At 46.9% G+C, this 27,489-nt stretch overlaps 1 protein-coding gene across 1 annotated transcript in view; it reads left to right on the top strand.

The window, feature by feature from the left end:
• Positions 1-24,411, top strand: part of bicc1 (BicC family RNA binding protein 1) — a 29,104-nt gene extending 4,693 nt beyond the window's left edge. The window contains exons 3-21 of the mRNA XM_084670690.1: positions 4,620-4,689; positions 10,014-10,093; positions 10,312-10,470; positions 11,181-11,234; positions 13,663-13,851; positions 15,363-15,626; positions 15,787-15,918; positions 16,469-16,730; positions 17,243-17,404; positions 17,508-17,803; positions 17,892-18,072; positions 18,239-18,395; positions 18,499-18,664; positions 19,246-19,285; positions 19,908-20,062; positions 20,303-20,456; positions 20,687-20,922; positions 21,283-21,382; positions 22,208-24,411. Coding sequence (XP_084526816.1) covers positions 4,620-4,689; positions 10,014-10,093; positions 10,312-10,470; positions 11,181-11,234; positions 13,663-13,851; positions 15,363-15,626; positions 15,787-15,918; positions 16,469-16,730; positions 17,243-17,404; positions 17,508-17,803; positions 17,892-18,072; positions 18,239-18,395; positions 18,499-18,664; positions 19,246-19,285; positions 19,908-20,062; positions 20,303-20,456; positions 20,687-20,922; positions 21,283-21,382; positions 22,208-22,341 — 2,991 coding nt within the window. The 3' untranslated portion in view covers positions 22,342-24,411. The remainder of the gene's footprint in view (positions 1-4,619; positions 4,690-10,013; positions 10,094-10,311; positions 10,471-11,180; positions 11,235-13,662; positions 13,852-15,362; positions 15,627-15,786; positions 15,919-16,468; positions 16,731-17,242; positions 17,405-17,507; positions 17,804-17,891; positions 18,073-18,238; positions 18,396-18,498; positions 18,665-19,245; positions 19,286-19,907; positions 20,063-20,302; positions 20,457-20,686; positions 20,923-21,282; positions 21,383-22,207) is intronic.
• Positions 24,412-27,489: the final 3,078 nt, after the last annotated feature.

Below are 27,489 nucleotides of genomic sequence, written 5' to 3'. Positions count from 1 at the left end.
TTTCTTTTCTCTTTCCTTTTTAATTTTCATTTTTTACCTCTAACATGAAACCACGTTTCAACTGCTGAAAGTCTTGAGCTGGGCTCCCTGTGTTCTTTGGCAATACTGCTTCAATAATAAAACAAGCAACATTTAACAGGCAATCAATCATTTGACACATGGACACATGCTCTCTCACACAAACACACGCACGCACGCACGCACACACACACACACACACACACACACACACACACACACACACACACACACACACACACACACACACACACACACACACACACTGATCTTCAGGGCAGCAGCCATACTGAGGGCTATTCTACACAGACTTCTTTCCAGTGTTTCCTTTCACCATGTGAGTGGAGATGAGGTCTGCTGAAGAGCCTGGAGCTCCACAGGGTACAAACCCAACTAGAAACCCAACACTATGGCTGACAGAGATGCATGGAAGTGTATTTTCTCAATTAATCTAAAAGCCTTTCTCCTGCCCGTCAGTGAAAACATGTCTTGTGTCCTGCAGTGTTGAATCTGGGACATGTATAGGCGTACAGTCAGCACAATCCTGCTTGGAGCCCACAATCCACATAGTCCACTGCTCAGGCTTACCTATGCTTGTTTTCTATGGCTTCTGTGAAGCTGGAGTGCAGCACAAATATTTTATATTAGAACTGCACCTGTGTGTTTTAAAGTGTGTACAACTCCTGCCTGCCTGAGAGTGTGTGTGTGTGTGTGTGTGTGTGTACACATGTGCTGTGGTTAGCAAAGTGAGTGGAGGTGACAGTGTGGTTTACCAGAGCTGCTTCCTAACAGGTCCTGTTTCACTCTGAACACCCCACTACAATACTCACTGTCAGGAGCATTTACTGAACACACAACCCCCACCAGGACGTCAACACCTGGGGGGTTTGTGTAGTGCATGTCTGGACTCTACTGGACTCTTGACAGACTCTTCTTTGCTGGACTCTACTGTACTGTGTTGTACTGTAATCTGTGGGACCATCTTGTACTCTACTGTCTACTAATAGGCTAAGGTATACTTCTCTGGTTGGTAATCAAGTAGCATATAGTAATGAAGTGAACAATGTGTGTCACTCTCATATGCTAATGTCACCTGGAGAATCTACAGAAGAAGATTTAGATGGCTGAGATTTCTAATATTTCTGACCTTCTCTGCTGATCTGAAGCTCCCTGCTGATCTCCTTGTCCTCCTGCCAGACTGATTTATTAACTATCTTTAAACAAACACACACACACGCATAAACACGTAAGTAATATAAACCACCACCTCTTTTCTTCTCCTTTGACCCATCACCTTCTAAAGCACTCTCGGATTAGAGGTTTGATTTCTACTGTGACTCACCTTGAAGTCCTTCTAACTGCGTACATGGAAACAAATTAACATCATACAGTGATGTCACCTGACTGATATCACCACGGCAAGAGGGTGAAGGAGAATCAGTGTGACAAACACAATGAACTGGTGGGAGACAGTTTGTGTGTGAATTCTCTGGGATAACAGTATCTAACGGAGGAGAATCATATGGAACCACTCTCCTTCCTCCTCCCTCCTCCCCTCAACCTCCTTTCTTCCTCCCACTCAGTGTGAGAGATGACTAGTCTGTGTTCTTAGCGTCTGTGCGTGCTTCCTCTGGGGTGTGATGTAGTGCTGAGGCTGTGGGATATTCCTCTCTGTCTTCATTAAGGTTACCATAACCATAGCTCGGGGTTTCCCCTGCCCTGCACCAGGTTGTGAGTGGGATAGATGCCCATGTGTTTCTAATACCTTATATCTCTATACTCACATTGTGTGTGTGTGTGTGTGTGAGTATAGTAATGCTCCTATAAACTGGCTGAGGGTCAGTTTATAGAATCTGCTGGGATTCTCTGCCTTGGCAAGTAGATCATCTCATCCCAGGGCTCTTGTGTGTTGGACCAGCCCAGACCCCAAGTATTCATACACATTCAGTATTATGCGAAGCTCCATTGACAGAACGACTATGCAGATCTGCGGTGTAAACAATGGTGATATGAAATGAGATAACTGCTCATCCCAGAGTTGGGGCCAGATAACGCTCAGCCAGTTAATTTAGGATGACAATACAGGCCTGTGTCTCAGGCAGGCAGGCAGGCAGGCAGGCAGGCAGGCAGGTCAGGAGCTGGTCTCAGATTACAGCTTTTATTTGAGGGAATGTTAATCAAAATAACGTGTGTGTGTGTGGTTATAAATAGCCAGGCTCAAAATCCCCTGTGAATCATCTCTGAATCTAAAGTGGCTGAGATCATAGCTTAGTCTGACTCCTGAGAAGTTGATGCTGGTCAGAGAAGTCCACTGAGAGGAACCCGAGGAGTTGTGCGTTGGTGTAGGTCCTGCTTTGTTACTGGTGATGAGTCCATTTAATAGTTCACAGATGTTGCCGTATACAATACAGCTATGACTCTTCTCTGACTGTGTGTGTGTGTATTGATGTGTCTGTTCAGTGTTTGGGAAGCACTCTAGCCTAGCCATGTGTATTTCATTAAGGAAGGAGTTATTTCAGTTTCTCTTTTATTAGTTAGTCACTAGGTCCATTACATAGGTCTGTGGTATGTATGAACGTAGCTACTGCAAAACATAGCTCAACACCACGAAGTACCCGCCACACTATATGAAATCTGCGTTGTCACCGTAAATGTGGTGGGTAGAGGAAAATGACTCACAAGAGTTGTAAATGCACAGTTCATTTAAAGATAAAGTGATCAAATCATCCAGGCAATCAGAATCAAGTTATCATCAAAGCCAAACCAAAATTGGTTTTAGAACCAGGCTGTACTTAATAGGATCAATATAAACGGGATGTCACGGGGCAGATGTGGGACCAGGGTTCAGCAAGGATCCAGGACACCCTGTGTTCCTCCCAGACGACACATGAATTCACAGCCAGGGTGAGGGAGGCCAAACACATCTTGATCCTGCTCCCTCCTCAGCTCAGCAGGTCTCATAGGAGCAGCTGAACTAACATTACATTACATTTAGTCATTTAGCAGACGCTCTTATCCAGAGCGACTTACAGTAAGTACAAGGACATTCTCCCCGAGGCAAGTAGCCTTGCCCAAGGACACAACGTCATGTGTACCGGCCGGGAATCGAACTGGCAACCTTCAGATTACTAGCACGATCCGCTACCCGCTCAGCCACCTGACTCCACACCAGACTCCTCAACTAACAGTCGGATTCACACACTCTTTTAACATTGTTCTAATTGAGCCGTGTGGGGGTGTGGACTGTGTGGGGGTGTGGACTGTGTGGGGGTGTGGACTGTGTGGGGGTGTGGACTGTGTGGGGGTGTGGACTGTGTGGGGCTGTGGACTGGGTGGGGGTGTGGACTGTGTGGGGGTGTGGACTGGGTGTACTGTGCCGTGTCCTGGCTGGTGCGTTCAGGAGTGTAGGTTCTGGCGGGAGCCTGCAGCTGATCCAGTGGGATCCAGAGAGGGAGAGAACAGGTGCGGACAGACAGACAGGCTCCCTGGGCCCTGAGTACGTCTGAGAGGTTACTATCGATCAACTGGAGGAGCACACTTGGTCCCAAGTAGAACACTACTGTATCCCAAACGTGTAAGATCTGCGTGTGTCTGTAAGCACGTGCGTTCATGCGTGTTTGTGCATCTGCGTTTGAGCACGTGTGTGCTTTCATTCACTTCTGTAATGCTGTGTCACGTTTCAGTGAATCTAATGCAGTAGGTGCTGTAAGGGTGGGCGTTTGTGGCTGCTGTGTTACTGATGTTACTGACATAAATTGTCAAAACAAAAAAAATGTGTTTAATAGCACGTCATAAAACACAAACATTTGCCTCTCCAGAGAGATGGAATGTGTGTTTGTGTGTGTGTGTGCGTGTGTGTTTGTGTGTGTGTGTGCATGTGTGAATGTGTGTGTGTGTGTATCCTCTGGCATGACCAGACCATGAACAGTGTCCACTCCTGAACAGAACAACAGCCCCCCAGGGTGTGACAGTGGGCCGTGGGCCAGACTGAACCAGCAGACCCAGGCAGGAGGCTCCGCAGAGCTTTACCATGGAGGTTTAAGAGCACTCCATACCGGGCACAAACCACATGGCTGTATTGTACTGTACACAGATGAGAATCTATTGTACTTGGTTTCATTAACTCACTGTTGTTTCCATATGTGTGTACATCTGCTAGATTGACTCACTGTACCAAGAGCGGGGTCAGGGTGAACAGTGTTTCAAGCTGGCAGCAGTTATACCAACAGACCCTGACAGCCTGCTACATCTCAGACAGCTAGAAACTCGCTGGGCTGGGTTTCAAGGTTTTCATGGCTCTTTTTCCAAGTTCACCAACTGCATTTTTGTCCTTCGTCTTAATAAATCCCTTGGTTTCTGGACAGGAACTTTGTGGAGCGGTGGTCTTGTAAATGTCATGGTTCACATTGTTTTGTTTGGACTCGCACACACACACACACAGGCACCCTTGCACACAAACACACACATTTGTACAGTATCCAAACCTGACATGAGAAAATGGGAATTCTTTGTCATGACTTTCTGGTGTGTGTGTTTAATGTTTTCATCTCTCTCCTCCAACAAGCCCTTTTGTCCTAACAGTCTAATGATCTCCCCTGCAGGTGATGGAGGAGACCAGGACCCAGATAGCCTGGCCGTCCAAGCTGAAGATTGGGGCCAAGTCTAAGAAGGGTGAGTCCTCAGTGGGAGCCTCTGTTTGTCTCATCAAACATCTCCCCACAGGGAGGTCCACTGCTGAATGTACCTTCACATCCTGATCTCCTTTAGAGTCCCTACAGGGGATGGGTGGAGTGGACGGCACTCTACTGCACTGTACACCCTTGGTAACACTCCTAAAAAAAAGCCCTTTGCAAGGCTTGTGGCACGGAAAGGGACATGTAAGCTCGAGTCATTTTCCAAAATTGATTCCAGGGAATTTTCTGGATCTCGGGCTGTGATCTCACTCAAGCCGTGGAAGCCAAACATGGTGGACAAGGAGGCTTCTTAAACCCTCAGTGGTCCCTTACTCACCACAGGGATCTTCCGTTCCTTTGCATGCCTTGTGATGTTGTAGTGAGGTCTGGTGGTGTTTACGGGCTGGTCACTGGACCCAAGCGGGACGGTTTCCTGTGTTTGCTGTTTCGTGCGAACAAGGATGGAGCGCTTGCCTTTCAGTGACAATGCCGTAGTCAATAACAGCACACTTAGACCAGAGCACTAATAAACTAGTTTTAGATCAGGGATCCCCTAGACCCTCACTCCCACATTGCGTACGCTCATCCATAAATGGCACTGTTTACTGAAGGCTGAGGTTGAGGTCGAAGGTCATTCCAATCTCAGGCCTGTGTGTGTTCATGTGTGTGTGGGTATGTGTTGGCAGATGCCGTGGAATGCTGACTAAACAGAGAGGAATGTTACATAACGTTGAGCAGTTATCTTGATAGTGTGTACAGCAACTGGACTAATTAGAGATAGAGAGACACCAGCGTAGCTCTGAGATGTGGGGGTACCACCAGACTCCAACTCCCAGGGTCCCTAGAGTCAGAACAGCACCCTGTCTTGTCTGCCTGCATGTCTGTGAGTGTGTGAGTTCATGTGTGTGTTTGCGTGTGCTTGTTTTGGTCAGTGCTGGTTCGGTGTTTGACAGTAACAGTGAGCATGTAGGAGTGTTTGATAGTTCGCTGAAATAGACAGCTCATCCACCTCACCCTGCGGAACAGAGAACTCAGACTGTTTTAGAGTTTGGAACATTCCCAGAACATTCCCTTTCCAGAACACTCCGGGGTGTACCAGTGGGAGACCTTCTCAGTCTGTGGTATGAGACCAGCTGACTGTAGGACTTCTCCAGATGCATCCAGTAGATCTAAAGCAGAGGGGGCTCACTCTGACTGCTTAGAGAGGAGGACTCGCCAGAGGAGAGGAGATGTATCTATTAACCTGTTGACCTTTTGAATCCTCACTCTTTTTCTCCTCCTTCCTCTCACTACCTTCTTCATCCTCCTTCCCTTCATCCTCCTCCTCCTCTTTTTATGTCCCCTTTTCCTTCTTTTACTCCTGGCCTGTTCCTTTGCCACCTCGCACCTCATCATCATCGTGATCATCCTGACAGGAATCATTCTGTTCTGTTGACTGAGGCCCCCTGGTCCTCTCAGAGTCGACAAGTTTGGCCAAAACCTTTAACAGCTTAACCCATAAACCTAGGTAGAGACCCTGGCTGACATTTAGCCTCACTTCTCCTCCCTCGCAAACCCCAGCCAAAGCAACCATGACCTGGGGTATAAATCAGGCTCTGTCCCTGTGGCCTGGCCTGCCAGTCCCAGACTGCCCTGCTCTGCGCTGATGTATGGGTGCACCAGAGAGTGGTGCCTGCCTATGTTGTAGGTATCCACTATGGGGTAGCAGCTGGAGCAACACTGGTTGGAGCTACTCAGTGCAATCACACTCTGTCCCCCCCACACAGACACACACACACACACACACACACACAACTATTGTCATACTCACACGTGACAGTTTCTTGATCGTTGCCCTGGAAACCTATAGCCAGGCCTTTGATTGGTTTGGTGTGGTGCCATGCTTCCAGGTTGACTGTCCAGGGTCCAGAGGGAATGCTGGCTTCTCCGGTTTTACGGTGGCCCGTGGACCCCATTGTCATGGCCCTGTCTGGGCCAACAGTTCGGTATCCTCCGGTTCCCAGGGAGATGAATCACTCTTGCAGACTTTTGTTATAGTGTAAAAAAAAACAACCATACACTCTGGACATGAAAATGAGTTGTCACCATGACAACAGCCCTGTTTGGTTGTTAGAATGTTATGACCATTCTGACCCATCAGTCATTGTGACCCACTGTCGTTTTGCGACAAGTTTACCGCATACGAAAACAAAGTGAAGCATTTTCTTTTAACAGTTGGGCTGTCTCAGACCCCCCACATTGAGAATGTTGAAAGAAAATGCTTTTTATTTGTTTTTGTATTGGGTAAAAATGTCGCAACACAACAATGGTTCGTTGTGAACCTTCGGGTCATGTCACCCGAAGGCAGCACAAGGGATAATTAAGTTATTGGCTGAAGCGGTCTGCTATATGGTTTTAGATGATTGGTTAAAGTTAACACTTTTGATGAGTGGACTAAAAGTGTGCTTTACTGGAACTTTCTTTTTGTTTTGTTTTAACAGTGTATTATTCCCCAAAGAGCTGGCCTTTATCTGTGAGGCAACAGGAAGCTGTCCTACTCCCCTTTTACTCCCCCTGCCCCCTCCCTTTAAAACCTCCAGCATTAATCAGCTGTCTTCACTGGTGATATCATATACACAGATGGTATTCTACTTAAAGTGGACGCTAAGGAGACAGAGGTGGAGATGTCTGAACAGTATAGCAGAGTTGTGAGTGGATTTTCAGAATCGTTTGTGAGCGTGTGGCTTAATATGTGTCACATCCGTACTGCATGTGTGTATATGTGTGTGTGTGTCTTCAGTGCCCTTAGGTCCAAATAATCTCAAAGCCCTTGAGCTGCTGAAACTGTGTGCAGCCCCTGCTTATGGCTGTGCAACAATTCAAAGTATGTTGTAGAAAAACAGATATGTTTCCTGCCTCTCTGACGAGCACAGCCAGGGGACAGTCCGACTCTTCCACTGCAGCACAATCACTGAGACTCAACTGAACCTTCCATCAGTAACTGGCCATTCTGCCTCTGCCCTTTGATCTTTTACGTCTCTGTGTCTTACCCTTGCTTTTGGACTCAAAAACAAGGTCTTTCTCTCTCTCGTTTTATTTGTCCCTCTCTCTCTCTTTGTGTAATTTGTATCCCTCCAGTTTTTCACCAGAATTCATGACAGCTTAATGGTCTTATAAGTGTTTGAATATGTGATTGGTTATTATCGTTGAGCAAAGTCACATTTTTCTGTCGGTTTATTGCTCAAGAACTTGTTCCATTACTGCTTGATGAAAAGGCATGGAATCCAACTGAAATAAAAGGTAGCTTGAAAGGAAATGTTGGAATCATTATTGCATGTAGAGCTGAGGACAGGGAAAGAGCTGTTTTAGAACATTGCTTTTCCAAATGTTCACTTCTTTTTTTGATTCCCAGGGATTAGACTTGGTTGAAGACGATTGCGTGGTTGCTTTCGTTCACCTTCAAACTCTTGATTTGTTGTCATCTTCCTATCAACAGGTCCAGAGCAAGTTTACAAACACAGCTGTGTGTGTGTGTGTGTGTTTTAGTGGTTACAGTACAGAACGTACAGTACATGCACGCCAGATGTAGTGTAACACATGTCAGAAAATGGTCCAAAAAACATTGTCATCTATCCATTTTAGGTCACATGCTTCAGCTCTACTACCCCACGATGACTGTGTGTGTGTATCTACCTAACTACCTTGTGCAAACGGGCATAACTTTATGTCTGTAGTGACTTGTCCATCTGTAAGCGTGTGTGTATGCGTGCGTGTGACACAGTGTGTGCTGTCACGGCTGTGTGTTGTCCTGCTGTGTTCCAGCTCTGTCAACAGGCACCAGCACATGGTGTGTGTCCGACCTGACACTCACTGTTGACCCTGCCACAGAGAGGGATGCAGAGCGATAGCCTGGAAACTGACACGGCTAGTTCACACACACAGTCAATACTCTGATGAAGTGCTCCAAGTGTCTGTCAATAGTACTTATTAAGACTTCTATAGAGATTTCCGTGAACAGTCAACACAGTGAGTAAGCCTTGTACTTCCAGCCTCCATCAATAACAGTTTTAAAGTCTGAGTGGTGACTAAGTCGCGTCGGCCTGCTGTTACTAGCTTACCACCTCAGCTGTTGTCAAGGCTCACCAACGGCAAAGTGACACTAGATGACAGGCAGGAAATCGTGATGTTGCGACCTCCAATGTATTCCCACTTCCTACTCCCACCGCACTTTATCGACTAGGGTCTAGAATCCCATCCAGATTATAATATGTATGTGTGGTTTGGGAGTTTGACAACTCCCAGTTTAGCAGGCTGGTCTCCAGGCAGCAAGGATTAGGCCTCAGAGAATGCTCATATTACATGTAATTTGTGTAATGCTCTTTTCCCCAGGCGCCGTGGCTAGCAGCTAGCCAGTCTTTAGATCGGCCTTGGCTGTCTTTCTCTTTCTCCTCCCCACAACCAGCTTCTCCTTGCGGTCGAATTGTTAAATCAGAACCAATCAATGTTTTTCTAGTTTTCATGGTCAGTAGAGACACCGCTGCATTGTACAGGAATTTAGAAAGGCTTCCCCTTCTCTCTCTCTCTCTCTCTCTCTCTCTCTCTCTCTCTCTCTCTCTCTCTCTCTCTCTCTCTCTCTCTCTCTCTCTCTCTCTCTCTCTCTCTCTCTCTCTCTCTCTCTCTCTCTCTCTCTCTCTCTCTCTCTCTCTCTCTCTCTCTCTCTCTCTCTCTCTCTCTCTCTCTCTCTCTCTCTCTCTCTCTCTCTCTCTCTCTCTCTCTCTCTCTCTCTCTCTCTCTCTCTCTCTCTCTCTCTCTCTCTCTCTCTCTCTCTCTGTCTGTCTGTCTCTCTCTCTCTCTCTCTCTCTCTCGCCTCTGACATTCAGAACCATCTTACATTCCCCTGGAGGACCAGACCTAGGAGTCACAGACTATCATGAAAGTTAACTCTGGTACCATCAGGGGAATCAGTCCTATCTGTAGTAACATTTCCAGTCAAGGGAAGATGGCAACTCCCATGTACTTCAACAACCCATAAAAAAAAAAAATGTGAGTCTTTGTTCTGGTTTACTCAGTCCAGTTTTGGGTTAAAGCTTCATGCAGCTGTGGAGCCTTGAGTAATGGTCCAGAAATGGATTTGCTCTGGAGGATGTAACAGTCATTTACTGAAGGTTTATGAGCATACAGCCAGAGAACTGTAGGACAAAGACTGTGTTTGAGACAAAGATTATAGACAGGGTGAGCTGGTTGGAATGACAGTCATATAAGTATATTACCCTCATCTGTCTGTATAGCCCTCGATTCCTTATACTCCACTCATTATTTCCCTCTATTTCTCTCTGTCCCCAGACCCTCACATCAAAGTGTGTGGGAAGAGAGAGAGCGTGAAGGAGGCTAAGGAGAGGATCATGTCAGTGCTTGACACCAAGGTAAGTGAAGGACACATGGATAGATACACACAAGCACACACACACACAGCCAGAACCTGTCAGACACCCAACAGACTGGGATGGATTCAAATACTCTGTACCTGCTTTCACCGTGGTCGATGTATACACATGCAGCCTCCCCGATCCTGCCACGTTCGGTGGATAGATGCTGTGTGATCAGCAGTCCTGCTGCTGTGCTTCCTGTGTCTTCCTGCCAGAGTAACCGTGTGACCCTGAAGATGGACGTGTCCCACACAGAGCACTCCCACGTCATCGGGAAAGGGGGCAACAACATCAAGAAGGTGATGGAGGAGACCGGCTGCCACATCCACTTCCCTGACTCCAACCGCAACAACCAGGCAGAGAAGAGCAACCAGGTCTGTCTGATACTATTGTGCAGTAGTGTCTGTCTGTCTGTCTGTCTGTCTGTCTGGCTGGATGGTTGGCTGGTTGGCTGGTTGGATGGTTGGATGGTTGGCTGACTGCGTGGGGGATAGTGTGTTTGTGTTTATTGGAAAGTGTTCCTGTTTGTGTGGATCTACATAGATTTATTTAAAGGGAGTGGAGGAGGTGAGGAATAGAGGAGTAACATGCAGGAGAAGGGGGCAGTTTGTCTGGAGAAGTCTGTGGTGAAGTGACCTGTGTTTCCCAACCTGTTGATATGAGGGAATGTAGATATTGAGCAAAGATATGATTGTGGAAGCCCAGCTCCCCCTTGCTGAGACAGCCTTCCCCCTCTCCCTGGATCCTGAGGGGAGCTGGTGACAGGTAGCACCAGGGGCTGGAGTGGAAATCACTGGTACCAGTTAGACCCAAACGCAGATTATGTAAAATAATACAAACTGTGTGTCTGTGTGTGCTGCTCCAAGAAGTGATGAAACATACCAACTGGATTCACTTTTCCCCCTAGAGTAGTGTCCATGATGCAAGACATGAATGGAGGATTTGATTTGATTTTTATGATTCACCGCTATCTCTGTTTCTTATCTATGTTATTTTCTCAAGGGGTGTCTGTCTCTGTCTGTCTCAATATCTTTGGCTCTCAGTCTCATACTCTCTCATACTATCCCTCCCTCTCCTCCTTCAGGTATCCATTGCTGGTCAACCAGGAGGTGTAGAAGCAGCCAGAGCTAAAATCAGAGTAAGTAACAATATTTGCACGTGTGTGTTTGTCTCGACTCTCCATCCGGGCTGCATAGTTCTGGTGTGCACGCACTTATCTGACCCCCCGCGTCTCCATCTCCATGGGAACACAACAAACACTCCCACACAGCTGCCAAGGCTGGGAGAATAAGACTCTGACCCTGATTGGTCCAGCTGTGATGATAAACCTTGTGGATTGGCTAGCCTCGTGGTTGAACCACATGTTGCACGTTTTCCATTGCAAACAGCAAATCCCTCTCAGTCCCAAATCCTTAATACAGTTTTTTTGGTCTGCTTGTTGACATTCTGTCCTATTGAATGTCATTGTTTTCTACATCAGTCTGTCTTGGTTCTACTTACATCCACATCAGAGATCCAGGTGGATGTGTCAAAGTGGTGGGAGGAGGATTAAAAAGGGGAGGTAGAGGAGGTGATGAGGATGTAGGTAGAGGAAGGGATGGGGTAGGTTGAGGAAGAGGAGGGGATGGGATAGGTGGAGGTAAAGGAAGGGATGGGGTAGGTTGAGGAAGAGGAGGGGATGGGATAGGTGGAGGTAAAGGAAGGGATGGGGTAGGTTGAGGAAGAGGAGGGGATGGGATAGGTGGAGGTAAAGGAAGGGATGGGGTAGGTTGAGGAAGAGGAGGGGATGGGATAGGTGGAGGTAAAGGAAGGGATGGGGTAGGTTGAGGAAGAGGAGGGGATGGGATAGGTGGAGGTAAAGGAGGTGAAGGTAGTGTGCTGGGTACACCATGGGTGTAGTCCCCAGCTCCAAATCCTGCTCAGGTTTCAACAGTGCTGGAAATACAGGCACACACGCACATTCTGCATGCTATTGAACCTGCATACATACATACACACACACACGTACACACACACACACACTTACACACTTACACACACGTGCTTCCTCTCCGTAGAGGACCAAGAATAACAAGGTGGAGTGTGGTGCTGGACTGGCGGCCTCCCTCTCTGTCTGCACAGGGGCCCAACCACAGCTAGACCAGCCCCCTCTCTCTGCTCTCCTCTCCAGCCACAGCCAGCAACCATAGGGCTCAACCATTGTTTAACAAGAAATTTGTAAGAAATGAGCACCTTGGAAATACAGAGGCCTTGGGCCGTGGCTCCAGAGTATATAAGCAACAGATGAGTGGTGAGATGAGTGGTCTCTCGCTCTCTTTCTGTCTGTCTCTCTCTGTCTGTCTCTCTATCTCTCAATCTCTTTCCAACTCCTCGCGTGACTACTTTAGAGGGTGCCAGTAGAAATTCCATCTCCCACCACTGGCCTTGCCTTCTATTTTTTTTTTCTGTTTATGAAGGCGGAATTCCAGTCAGTACCAATCTGGGATCCTGACACAGTGCCACCAAGTGGACAGCTGAGGCAGTGTTCACGTCAGACGTACTCACCCAAATCCTCACAGCTGGACGGAGGGGGGTTATGCATTCTTTCTTTGTTAAAATGTTTGTTTAAAACTGGAAAATACTGGTCTCTTCATTTACCTGCCAAGAAGAGATGCAGATTTTCCCGACATAAACCCAATTCTCCCATTGTTTCCTGTGGAACAAGTTCATAGGCGTCCGCTAACTCAGTCCACTAGATTAACTGTGCCTTGCAGGCCTGATGCCGGAACCAGATTAGGCTGTTTAAAAATTAGCCACGCATTCTCTATGGATCACATTCCTGTGGTATGAATCACAACTATTAAACAAGCCCTTGTTAATATATTGTCTAAGTCAATACACTTCCCATTATGCATAATACATTATTACAAGCAGCAGTGACTCTGAACAGGGTCAGGAGCAGGCTAAAACGTCTAGGCAACTGTTTATAAAACAAACTTCTCTAATGCTGCAGAACTGCGTCCACAACACCAACATAAAATGGTCTGCCTTTTTAGAGAGTCCCAGATCCTCCAAAGTGAATGATCCCATCCAGCACGCTGGTGATAAAATACCGGTCATACATAAACAATACAATGTCTGTGATAATAAGATCATGTCTATCCAAGAAACAGATGGTTTCTATAGTGTTGGTTGACTCATCTCAATACTAATCCTTACATCCACCCTACGTTTCCTAGAGAGAGTCCCGGAAAAGAGATCACGACATGTATGTTTTTAGTCTCTCTGTGCCCCCCCCCCCCCCATTAATCAGAACTGAGCCGTACAGTGAGCCCCCCCCCCCCCCGCTTCCCCAAGGTGGCCCCTGAGCACATGGATCTGATCAGGCCCATATTTTGGGGCCGAGGTCTAATGTGTGGCTTCCTTGTACGATGGAGGGGGAACCCACTGCATACTTCTGATGGTACCCCGTGCACACCAGACTGTACTGTAACTCTTGTGTGTCTGCCTGTGCACTTGCACCTCCATGTGTATGTCTGTGTAAGTGTGTTAGTGACCCTTCTCTCTCTCCTCTCCCCCTCCCCCAGGAGCTGCTGCCCCTGGTGTTGATGTTTGAGCTCCCTGTGATAGTCCAGGTGAACCCTGACCCCAGCTCCCCGGCCATCCAGCACATCTCCCACACCTACAACATCTCCGTGGCCTTCAGGCAGCGCTCGCGCCTCTACGGGACCACAGGCGTGGTGCGCGGGTCGCAGAACAACGCCGACAATGTCAAGGTAGAGTGTGTGAGAAGGAGAGAGATTGAAAGTGTAGGTAACACTTTAGATGAGCTCACCAAATTCATAATTTATTAACCAATTTGTTACCTATTAGTTAATGGTTTGTTCACCATTAGTTATTTATTGTTTATACAAAATGTATCATTATTAAAGCATTTGTTCACACAGTTAGGGTTAGGGTTCGGGTTTAGGGCTAGGGTTTAGGTTTAGGGTTTAAGCTTTGGTTAGGGTTTAGCTTTACTAATGCTTTACTAATGATACATTTTGTATGAACAACAAATAACTAATGGTGAACAAACTGTTAACTTATAAGTAACAAATTGGTTAATAAATTATGAATTTGGTGAGCTCATCTAAAGTGTTACCAAAGTGTATCTTACCGTCGGACCTACGTCCATGCTTTGATTGGTTATCTGGTTCGGTTTACCTCAACAAAATCCCTGCTTACAAACTGTGCACCCCTTTTACTACTGTGCCTGCAAATAATAAAGCTATTGTAACATCTTCCTCATGACTTCTTCCCCTCCTCAGAGATGGCCCACATACATGCTCTGGCAGACTGGATGGCTTGCTGGCTGACTGGCTGGCTGGCCACAGGCTTGCTTATGGCATTCTGTGTAGAGACAGGGGCAGGGAGCGAGGAATTAGATCTGGAGTCTGTAGTCTTGTACGTTGTATGTCTAGTAGTCTTGGTTCCCCCACACTCCCCCTGACTTTGGAGTCAGTGTGTGTGTGTGTGTGCAGCCTGGCCTCTTCCTTTCCCACAGAACACACTTCGTTACATGGACCTATGGTGTGCGTGTTAACATGTGTATTGCGTGCATGTGTTTGTGCTTGTGTGTGAAAGCAAGATATTTAGTCTGTGGGCCTCCTACTATGAGTGGTATGTGCTAGAAGGTCTGGTCAGAGAGGGGCATGCCAAATCCACTGTGTAGAGTAGACCCAGGCCAGTCTCCTGTCCTGCTCACCACTACAGCTCTGCTCTGACGCATATCTGCTGTGCTGTACTCAACTGTGCACAATCACTCACAAACGAATGTGTACAGTTGTGGTCATACATTTTGGCAAAGGCAAATGTTGTGTTTTGCAAAGTTTTCTGGTTCAGTATTTTAGGAAAATGTTTTCACATGTTTTTATAGAATACTGTAATACAATAAGGCACATTTCATATTTTTAAAGGTTTTTGGGGGTGGGAATTTTCAATATTTGCAAATAGTACTCTCTCACAGCAGTCAATCTGCTCTTACAGTAAAATCCAATCAGAATGATCGAGCAATTTCACCTGGCTAGAACTAGTTCACATTTTCCCTTGTGCTGCTGATATGACTTACTGAATTGATCTTAGCAGTCTTTTTATGCCAAGGCCCAGCAAGCTTTGCAAACACAAAATGTATGTTGCTCCCAATACTTTTGGCCCCGGCTGTATGTGTGTGTTGTGTGTGTCCTTCCCTCCCTTTGTGTGTGTGACCTTCTGCATGTTTACCCCCCCCCCCCTCTGTCCACCCCAGCGTGGCACAGCAGTGTTGCTGGAGCACCTGGCGGGGGGCCTGGCGGGGGCCATCTCTGTATCCACCCAGCTGGACATCGCCCCCCAGCACCACCTCTTCATGCTGGGCCGCAACGCCTCCAACATCAAGCACATCTCCCAGAAGACCGGCGCCCAGGTCCACTTCCCCGAGCCGGGCAGCGTGGGAGGCGGCGCCCCGAGGAAGTCCACGGTGTTCGTCCAGGGCAGCATCGAGGCCGTGTGCCTGGCCAGACAGTATCTCATGGTAAGACCCAGGACTACGCCACTCCATAGACAAATGATCAAAGTACACTGTCTTCAGTACGTATTTATGTAGCTTGGTCATAGCACAATTCATTTACAAGACGGTATCCCCTCCACAATGTGTGTGTGTGTGTGTGCTTGCGTGTGGGTGTGTGTTGCAGGGGTGTCTGCCGCTGGTCCTGATGTTTGACATTAAGGAGGAGCTGGAGGTAGATCCACAAATGGTCTCCTCTCTGATGGAGCAGCTGGACGTTTTCATCAGCATCAAACCTAAACCCAAACAACCCAACAAGGTACGCACACACCAGCAGGAATCAGACCTGGGTTTCCTCTACAAAATACATTTAAGCTAAAGCAGTTTTTAAGTCTCTAGTCTTTACTAAACCACCTCAGTTTCAGACTATAATCATACCCCTGAGCTTTGGTTCTGTAGATCAGAGCTGGATTCCTGCTGTGGTTCCGGATAGACTGTGGAAACATTCCCCGTGTTTCCCTCCACATCCTCAACATGGTTGTAAATCTGAAAAAGAGTAACCTTGGGTTCCATTCTAAACTTCCAGTGGATCAGTGTGGAGCATGGCTCCTTGTGTTACTGTGAGACACCTGATAGCTTTGTCTGAGCTGGTCCGTTTGGCTGATTCTGGTGGAACGGAGAGAAGCTAAAGATGTTCTCAGGGCTTTTCAGAAGCTCGGGATCTTTGACTCCCAACTCTCTATCAGTGGAGGGTGGAGGTTCCCTTCTGGTGTCTCACTTCTGTCTCTTCACTCTTTCTTTTTGCATCTGTTGCTCTTTACCCTCCTTCCATCTCCATCCCCTCGTCCTCCCTCCCTCCTCTCCTCTAGTCTGTAATAGTGAAGAGCGTGGAGAGGAATGCAGTCAACATGTACGAGGCCAGAAGGTTTCTTCTGGGTCTGGACACCACCGGGCTCTCCTCCGCTCCACCTCTCCTCCTCCTCTCTTCCTCCTCCTCCTCCTCCTCGCCCTTCTCCCCCGGCCCCGGGTCCCGCTGCAGCCCCCCCTCTGGAGGCCCGGCCGGGCCCCCAACAGCGCTGGATATCCTGGCCTCGGCCACAGCAGCTGCTGGCCTGGGGCTCACCAGCCTGGGTGAGACGAAACACATCCACAATCTCAACTATTCCCACTATTCGCAAACATCCTGTTTATTTACGACAGCATGTCGTCGTCACATTTCAGTCGCAGAGCTGGATTCACCTCAAATTCAACCTCGTCTGGTGGTTTGTGTTGGTCATTTTAGTAGCTTTTGTTCCGCCGGTCGCAGGTCTGAGCTATGAGTGCTGGCTCTGCTTCAGTTGTGTCTGCATGGATACTGGATATAGCGTCAACAGTTAGTAAAGCTAGCTTGTTTCCTGGATTGGCTAACCACTGTGCGGTAGAGACCTGCTCTATACAGAGCAGAACCTCTGCTGATTGTAGCTCTGACTGATCTGATGTGTATTTCAGGAGCGTAATGACTGTTTTCTAACCCACAGGCCCTGAACATTCACTTGTTTTTTTTCATGGTTGAGTCTTATGGAGAGTTCTGTAGTGTGTTTACGCCTAGGGATATTTGTAGGGTTTGGTTTAGGCTTTTAACTAATTCTCTCTCTCTCTCTCAGGTCTGTTGGGTCCAGTCTCAGGCTCCATGTCCACTTCCGCTGCTCACAGCTCTCTGCTCAATGCTCTGAACAGCTCCGTCAGCCCCCTGCACAGCCCTGGCCACGGCTCTGGGACCCCCACCCCCTGGCCCCCCTCCCTCCCCATCACGGTCGGCACACCTGGTAAGGCTCCCCAACACAAACACACACACACACACACACAGATGTCCCCTGTATGTCTCCGTCCTGGCTGAGGGCTGAGGGCATCTCTCTCTGTGTTTTCCAGGGTTCTCTCCTCCACAGCTTATCCATCAAGCCAACCAAGCCCGTCTCACCAGCATCCTGCTGTCCAGTGTCCACGGATACACACACTCCACCCCATCTCCGCCCCCCGGCCTCGCACCCCTTCAGGGATACACACAGACACACTCCACCCCCTCGCCCCCTCCAGGCCTGACCCCTCTCCAGGTGTACACACACTCCACTCATTCTCCTCCCCCTGGCCTCCCCCCCAGAGACTCCCAGACCAATGGGGTCCCTGACTGCAGCAAGGCTGTCAGTGTGCTCAACGGGCTTGTCAAGGTAGGAGCTTGGACGGTCCTTCTTCAATGAGTCTATCAAGAATGTCTATGTTGTTTTGTAACAATGATGTGTGTGTGTGTGTGTCCAGCACCCCAGCTCCGTGTACAGTCGTATGTCAACAGCAGGTTGCCTGGCTGACCAGGTGCTGAACCCCAACCATGGCAACCATGGTAACCACAGCAACCATAGTAACCACAGCGACTCTGTCCAGGAGCCCGGAAGTCGCTGTCCGTCAGAACCTTGCTCCAGCAAGACTGTCCAGGACCAGGGTACTGGAACTGAATAACTCCACATTTGAAAGTCACGTATGAACAATGATAGCTGAAAGGAATGAAAGAACGACGTTCCTTTCATTCCTTTGTATTTGAATGAAAGAGATTATGAGGTGTGCTAAGAAGAAAGTGTGTGTTTGACGTGCATGGTTGTGTGTTCCAGGCTCCAATGATGCTTTTGTGGAGGTGGGCATGCCCAGAAGCCCCTCCCAGTCAGGAAGTGGCGTGGAGCTGAAGCAGATGCTGGCTTCCTGTAAGACCGCCTCAGGGAAGCGACAGGCTCTGGATCTGCTACAGGGCTCCAAGCACTCTCACCTGCAGTAAGTACCCCGACCTACGCCCACCAAGTATTCGACACAACCTCCCCCTCTAACTGCCTTAAGTAAAGTAAGTTAATGAACCTCCCCTTCCCACCCTGTCCAGTTCCGACTGCCTCCAGTCTGACTCTGACTCCAGTGCGTCTGACAGCCCTGTGGCAGACAAGCGGGCGCCTGGCAGTGAGAGGGCAGCGGAGCGGGCAGCAGCTGCCCAGCACCACACCTCTGACAGGATCAGGCTGGAGCCTCAGCCCTCGTATGCCAACATGGAGGTATGGACGCATGGAAGGCTCCTCCTCATGTCCCTCAGTCCATGCGTCGTACTACCTCCCTCCATCTATCATCTTTCATTCCTTCCATCCATTTACTGATACTCAACTACCCCCCCCCCCCCCCGTTTCGAGCTCTACCTGTCTCGCACTATTTTCCTCTTTGTTGATGAAATGTTCTAGCTACCTCTCCACACTTACTCTCATCTCACCATCTTTCTGTTTTTCTAATGTCTATCTTCCGTATCTCCTCTGTTTACATGTGTCCATGGCACTTCCTATCTCTTGGTGTCCTTCATGGCCGTATGGAAACACGCTTCAGCCCTTGTGACCTTCTTCCTTCCCTCCCTCCCTCCCTCCTACTCTCTCCCCCTTTGACATGTCAGCTCAGATGGGAATATCACCCTAGAATGAGAGAGTGTGCGACTGCAGCCCTACTTAAGCCCTAGTGACAGAATGGGGTCATGATAAACAGTGGGCTGACTGGACCGTGAGGGGGAAACGTAGGTCAGATCTGCGTGACCTGCCCGCTGTATAACTTGTAGAATATAAACACAATTTGTCTCTGGTTTCTCACCATGTAGGCTTTTGACTACGAGCAGAAGAAACTTCTGGCAACTAAAGGTAAGAAGGGAGTCAGAGAGAAAGGGAGAGAGAAAGATAAAGTGTAACTGTATTTTCACTGGAGCATTTCATGGAGTACTGTATAAATAGTATACTAATCATAAGGCTATATAAATATAAAGCCTGGAGTGTTGATAGTCTAAAATAAGGCGATGACATACCATAACAAATGACACAAATTATAAAAGATGTTGTCTGGTTGCAGTGTGTAGGCAGAGCCTGGGGCTCTGGGAGCTACTAGTCTGGCTGGCCCCACTATATCATTATATCTCTATTTCTGATTGACAGTATACACACACACACCAACACACTCACACAATGCCTTGTTTTGTTGAGGGTAAAGCCCTCTGTAACTTTCAGTAAATGATGATGTGACCCGTGAAAGCATGTCATTTATCTCGCAGTCTGGGTTAGGATGTCTGCCTCCAATTCAATTCCTTTTAAGTGGACATTTTTGAACAGATTTGAATCTAACTTGGTCTCTTACTTGTTATTATGTTCTAACTTGATAAATGTTCTAATAGCACTGATAACTTTAGTAAAATCAATCTACTGTTAACAAATATCATTGTTGTAGCTGAATGATCCTATGGTCCACTGATATGGAGCTGTCTGTCTCCAGCCATGTTGAAGAAGCCAGTGGTGACGGAGGTTCGAACCCCGACCAATACCTGGTCTGGTCTGGGCTTCTCCAAGTCCATGCCTGCTGAGGCCATTAAGGAGCTGCGCAGGGCCAACCACGTACCCTACAAACCCTCCATGAGCACCACCTACGAGGTAGGAACCTTCTGGAACACCACAGAAACATACCAGACACCTCCATTACTCATCCACAGTATCCTTCAGGGAAAGGCCAAAGGAAATGTGTCTAATGTTTAGCTGACTGTCTTGTTTTTGGATAAATCCTTAGTTTTCCTTTACTGGTCTGGGTATCAGGGTGAACTCTGTGTGTTTCTGTGTCATGTATGTGTGAGCAGAACTCCCACTGATCCTCCCCCTGCCTCTGTGTCCTATCAGGATCCACCTCTGTCCCTATCCCGCTCCAATAGCAGGGAGGTCCTGGGAAATGGCAGTGAATCAGACAACTGGAGAGACAGGAACAGCTTGGCTCTGTCCGCCCACTCAGAATACCCATCAGGCCTCTGTCCCAAGAGGAAGCAGAACAAAGCAGGTGAGTTGTGTGTGACGCCTCTCCCGACTGAACCTGGTTAAGCACAAAGTACTGCATGATGACAAAGCCTGCAATCATAATTGAACAATAAATAAAATTGTCTACTAAGGAACATGTATGCAGAATGTTATCATATCAGTTTATGTAGATATATAAAAACATACTTTACAGGAATCATTAGAACATTTTCTCAATGTCCTGTGCTGATGTTTCTTGTGCGCTGTCCCCAGTGGAGCAGTACCTGAGCAGCAGCAGCAGCAGTGCTGGAGGGTGTGGAGGAGGAGGGGGCTACGTAGACTGTCTGTCCTCCTCCTCCCTGGCTTCCTCCCTGGCCTCCTCCCTAGCCTCCTCCCTGGCTTCCAGTAAGGCCTGCAGCCTCAACTCCTCCTTCAAAGGCTCCGACCTGCCTGAGCTCTTCAGCAAGCTGGGCCTGGGGAAGTACACGGACATCTTCCAACAGCAGGAGGTAACATCACCTGTCAGTACAGAACAGAGCACTATAGAAAAGATTGAGAACAGGCACAATGTCATTTTATTAGGGCTGTCAAAGTTAACGCGTTAATAACGCCTTAACGCAATCTCACTTTAACGCAACAAAAAAAGACGCAGGTTTCTTTTTGACCCTGGGAATCACCTGTCGTCACATGATTTTGACTGCTGACGGTAGCTGAATGATGGAGAGAGGGATTTTACATGGGAAGTTCCATTTTTAAAAGTTGCGAGACAGCCCTACATTTTATCAATGTAAGATGCTTTGTCATTTTTGTGACTTTAAATAACTGTATGCGGTAACGTATTACTGTGTGTGTGTATGTGTGTGTGTTAGATTGATCTCCAGACGTTCCTGACCCTGACAGACCAGGACCTGAAGGAGTTGGGGATCTCTACCTTCGGAGCCCGCAGGAAGATGCTGCTAGCCATCTCAGGTAAACACACATACACACACACTCAAGAGTAGATCCCAGGTGGTTACAAAACACAGTGTGGATCTTGGTTGAGATATCAATAACCTTAACTACTTATATAAGGAACTTAAGTATATATGAGTTCCTTGGCTTCCTGGTGTGGCTAGGCAGGCTACAGAAAACAGGAGAAGATTTTGGCTGGATCATTATGTTTCTACTGAGCTCACAGGCCAACATGGACTCACCGACCCACTGTCATCTGGAGTCACACACACAATACACATGTAATGCACGTCCCCTCCCACACACGCATACACACACACACACACACACACACACATCTTAGACACACTCCATCTCTCTTTCATCCTCATAAACGTCCTGCCTCATGTTCGGTCCAGTCAAGTCCTGTCTGTCTGCCAGCCCAGAGCACAATAAACAGAGAGTGCCACTCCTCTCACATGAAAAGCCCTCTCCTAACAGCAGCCCGTCGGGCCCTGTGTTGCCTTTGGCTGAATAGCGCATTCATGCTGCAGTCTGGGCCCAGCCTGGGACCTGAGGTAGTGTGCGCTGATCACTGTGTGCTGACAGTCCAGTCACTTAAAGAGTATTAAAGAGGGAGCATTGCTTATTTTACTTTCGTCCAATCTTGAAGACTGGTGCTTCATCTTCCTCGCCCTCAGACTTTGGAAGTCACCTGATTTGTTCCAGAATGAAGACGAGATAGTGCTGAAGAATTACTTATTTTATTTTTGTCTTGGTATTAAGGAATGTGTCTTGCTAGCTAATCCTATGGGCTTTGATCATTTTTTTAAATAAAACTATTTATTCCTCCTTCTATATCAGAACTGAACAAGAACAGGAGGAAGCTGTTTGAGCCTGCCTCCAACATAAGGTCATCCTTCCTGGAAGGGGGCGCTAGTGGCCGGCTAACGCGCCAGTTCCACACAGACATCGCTAGTGTGAGTGGCAGGTGGTAGAACCAATCAGAGCCCTGAGTTCATCAGCGGTTGCTGCCAACTGGACAAAACTGTAACCCCAAAAAGGAACATTGAGGAAGAGGCCATTTAAAAACCTGTGTTGATTAAGGTTTTTTTTTTGTTTATGCTGTGTGTGTGTATACCCAAGGGTCATATTTGAAGGACTCCTCAGAGGTGGCAGAGCGGACATCTCTAAAAGGGACCAGACAGGAGCAGACAAAATCACCCTTTAAGGGAAATCAAATACCATTGGTGTTATACAAGTTTCTTGCACTTTAAAATGATTTATTACCAAATAACTTGCCTGTGGATACATTTGTCCTCTGATCCACATGTCAATAATAATATAGGACTCTACAGGAAATCCTTGGGTTGTTTGGATTTGAATTTCTAGAGGGAGTTGTGAATATGGCCCAGAATTCATTAGTGAACTGTCCATTTAGAGGTACATACACAGGAATTTCTCTATGGATTCCTATATTATTTAAAGCCAATGCATTATTTGTGTCTTCCTTATACTAGATTCTGGGATTAACTACTGTGGGATATGTCATTCTATAGAACAGAATCAAAGTTGTGTTTTGTAATACAATAACACCATCTGTGCATGGTCCTATTCTTTGGGATGAGGTGTTTTTGGTGAGACGACACGTCAACAGCACCACCCAAAGAGAGGAGTTCATGCCTTGTAAAGATGTGTCGCTGCCTTACATATCTGAATGTGGAAAGACTGGAGCATCCATGTTCTGTCCAGTCAGTGGAGGTGAGGACTATATGGACACTATTCAGTATTGATTGTACAGTTTTTGTATATTGTTTCCTGTCCTGAAATCGTTTTGTTACAACATTTGTCATCTCCGGACCAAAGTAGCCAATAGGACTTCTACACTCCGCCAATGAAGGACATTAGGTAGTGTTGTGTTGATGTCAAACTGTGAATGTTCATAGTTGTCTGTTACAAAAGCCATTTTTTCTAGTTGTAGACAAGCAACAGCAGTGCCTTGCATCAAAAATGCATATTCTCTGCATGTCTGTATTCAATGTTCCTTCATTCTGAACTCGGTGTTGCAGGCCTTTATAATGAGTTGAGGAGTGCTTGATTGATCTGTCCTGGTCCAGTGGAACAAATGGATTCATCTCATAAAATGTGCTTGATCATGCTGCAGGACTTTTGAAATCAAGCGCAACTCAAACAGACATTAAGCCCCAGTTCTAGAAGGTACGCAGCCACTAGGTACAGGGTGTGTGTGTAAATGTAAACCACTCATGGAATGGTTACAGTGTTCCTTGGGCAGTTCAGTGCCTTAGAAATATCCAATGTTTTACTGTAATGCTAAAATTGTGTGTTGACTTTGATATTATGGAATGTTGACTTTGTGTATTGCTAGAGGTACAACAGGTATTACGTGTTTAGGAAAGGTTCGGTTCACAGTTTCTATATATCAAACACAATTACTTTAAACAGGGAATATTATTGAAACAGAGACTTGTACTTTATGTAGGGCTGTAAACTCCCAGTCATCATGTGCAAATTGTAGAGAGACAGTCTCTACATGTGTAAAGGAGGTGGTTTGGAGATGGGGGGACGGGACATGGCCTGGCTCCTAGAGCTAAAGGCTAGATGATAAGTTAGTAAATCTTCACACCTTCTTGATGCTGATGACGGCCATTCAAATACCTCCATCCTAATATGCTTCATGTATTTTCACTTTGGTACTTGTTGGTACTTCAGAGTTCATCCTACCGGCCAACCGATTGTTATTCCACAAACCAGAAACAGAGTTGAGTTGTGATGACAGAGGAATACTTTAATACAGAAGGATAATATAAGGGACATGATATCTAATGGAATGAATGTACAAATGGCATGGCTTGAGTATAGCCACACTCAGCATGTCTATTGATTACACATCTCCCAGTGCCTTACAGTTGACCTTTTGAACTAGTCACAGATGCAGTTGTTATTCACACTGTTCTCAGAGAAAGTTGTTCCATAGTTTTTATACTGTTTATATTTGTTATATCCCATTTTGAGGCATTGTTACAAAACATTAAAAATCATAGTCTTTACCAGAGTAAGTGTTTTTTATACTGTCTCATCACTGTCCTTTAAAATAAACATAATTGTGTATACATTACATTATAAATACATACATGTATATGGTTCAATCTCTGAACTAACTTCCTGTAACACTGGTAGCCACAGGGCAGGCTTTACACATGTGAGGTTTTCTCTCTCTATACCTTTAAACAAGATGGTGGGTTAAGTAGCTCCTCCGTGTTGAAGGAAACGTTCCCCACCTGGCTGACCCCTCAGCCCCTCCAGATCAGTGGGTAGGTGTCCCCAGTGGGACCCAAACCTTGCCCCAAGACCAAAAAGGAAGTCCCTGGAGGTCCAGATATCTGGACGTGTGAACCACAAGCACATACACGTTTCACACAAGCAATGCTTTAACAAACTTTACTGCATATAGAAAGTAATAGGATGTTGTGGGTCTATACAAAGTTTAACTGAGTGTAATTGGGCCAGAAAGCGACCACTCCCTAGGACACAGGATGGAAGCCAGCCCTAGTTCTTACAGAACTGAACAACTATGTCAGTGATGTCACCTCTGTTCTACAGAGGCGTCCAGCCCCAGAATGGCGTGACGACCATGTGGGCCAGAGAGAATTCTGGGAAGGCGTCAGCAACACTTCAAAACTGACGTCAATCTCTCTATTTACATCCCTTAAGGAATAATTATGCTAAATATGATTTAGTAGCTTTATTCTGACCCCATGAAGACTGGTGGTTGCTAACGCCTCAGCTGAGGGGCATCTCATAAAATAGAGAATAAATCTGATTTAGGAGAGTTAGCACTTTACTAGACATGGAGACATATTGCCACGCTGGTGTTTTTAATCAAAGGTGTTAGTCTCAAAGGCCCTGGCCCTGCCAAGAAGTCAAGGGCATGCAGAAGACTGCAGAGTATACTTGCATCGCGACTCACACCTAGTACACTCACTTCTCAATTGTCACGCATGTAAAAACGGCTTTTGCTAATAAGATGTTAAAATAGGTCTCTCTCTACTAACACCACACCACTTCCTTGGCCATGACCATGCTAGGTGTTTACAGTGAAAAGACAGCCACATTCCATCAGCTACTGTATTAAACAGCAGGAATGCAGTCTGATGGATCTGACTGGTGGTTTGTGGTGACGACTGCTGTAGAAAAAACAGCAACAATTCACATTTTTGTCTTGTTTCTTTTTTCTCTTGAAGAAAGGATTGCTTTTCTTGCTGATAAGTGTGTGCAACTATCTCACCGCAATGTTGCTGTCCCCAGTGTGTGTGTGTGTTCTACACCACAAGTTGTCCACACTCATCAAGTCATTCACGTGACTTTTAGGATGTTCATAGCATCCACTCCAGAAAAATGAACTGGCCGTGGTTATGTGGATAATTATGGATAATTATACTGTGAAATACTGTGAAATCAGACATGTCAAATATGTGTTTCCTTTCTTCATTCTTTGTTTCCACCATCATCTGTTTCACATTATAGGCTACAGTAACAAGCATTTGGTTTCATTATTTTCATGAAAATATACAATATTTACTGTGTGGGCAGGAGACAGATCAAGTAGGAGGGGAAAAGACAGAGCGAGAGAGGAGGGGGAATCTAAATAATTGCCTTTCTAATATTACTGATTAAACAGAAGGAAGCCCCTAGAGGATGTGGCTCTCTGACCCTCCAATCAGAGCCTTAATCCAGTCAGCCCTAATTAGAGGTGACTATTCCAGCCTATCACATGTCACATCCTTTGGGTGAGGTTGACCTCAGGCAGTAGGGTTTCCTCTTCCTTTCTTAGCAGTTTTTGCTTTTCCCTTTTAGTGGTGCCCTGGGACCAAGGATAAATGTTCCTCCATCAACCCAGCTGTAGCTTGTGTTTTCTCTATGACCAATCTGAAGATATACCAGTAGGCTATACCCTGTGCTTGTCTGGCATTGTTGTATTGACATCAACCTACACTGACAGCCACACATGATATGTAGCTCATGGAGCTCGTGTACAGGAAAAAGCCTTTCATGTGAGCTGGCTTACTATATAATATTCATTCTGCAAGATTACTTCATCCTCCTACACACTAGAGGGTGCCAGAACACCCCATTTGACATTGTGGGATCTTAGAGCATCTGAAATATTCTGTCTTGTCATACCTGTGAATTATTTATCAAGGGTTATTTATAGTTTAATACAGCTAGAATTTCCAGAGGACAGATTGGGATACATTTAACGCTGCTGATGACATACTGGGGGGAAAGTATGGGTTCATTAACTTGCACTGAGATTGATGGTGAATGAATATCCTATGTGCCGCAAAAGACGTGCATGCTCGAATACATGTAACAAAAAGTGATGCTGGTGATGGATGGGAGGGCTGATAGGGGATGTGACATCACCGACACAGTGTGTGTGTGTGTGTGTTGGGAAGGTGCATACACGGGCAGACGGTGGGTGATTGAGAGCCAGTCAAGCGTTTGGCCTCCTCGGTCTGTCCTGTTGGGCACCATGGTCTGGGTCCACTCCCCTCGGCTGGACATCCAGACCCAGGCTCAGGCTACAGGCTGGCAGTGGGCCAGGGGTTTGTCTCCTCCTAACATGGGCCAAACAATGACTAGTGTAGAGGGGTGGTTCCAAAGCAGTTTCTCCCAATAAGGCCTGGAACATGTAAGCTCAAACACTGCTCTCTAACCTTTGTCCGAAGATATTTTGGTCCTGTGCTGGGCCTGACGTACAGGGATAGAGGGTTGATCTGTGTTGGTTGCACAGGTTCTTGTCATAAGGATGTTGTCTTGTTTGTGTTCCTTTCCCAGTTCCCACAGTACCCTCTCAACCCAGACACAACCCCTCAGTCCTAACTCCCCCCCCCCCCCTCCGCTGGCCTCTCTCTCGGCGCTCAGGGCTGAACTCTTCACAGTGGGGCTCCTCTCTCCCTCTGTTCTCTGACGGCTTGCGTAACTCGCTCCTTTTAAGTACATTATCTGATGTGCCAATGAGAATGTGTGATCAACGCTCGCCGTTGGATGGCTCCATCTCTCTCACTCACTCTCTCTCTCTCTCTCTCTCTCTCTCTCTCTCTCTCTCTCTCTCTCTCTCTCTC

Source organism: Hypomesus nipponensis, chromosome 13, assembly GCF_054491055.1.
Source record: "Hypomesus nipponensis isolate SF chromosome 13, ASM5449105v1, whole genome shotgun sequence".
In the NCBI taxonomy this organism is placed as follows: domain Eukaryota; kingdom Metazoa; phylum Chordata; class Actinopteri; order Osmeriformes; family Osmeridae; genus Hypomesus; species Hypomesus nipponensis.
The sequence above is the reverse complement of the archived record's forward strand: the minus strand, read 5'-3'. Positions and strand labels throughout refer to the sequence as shown.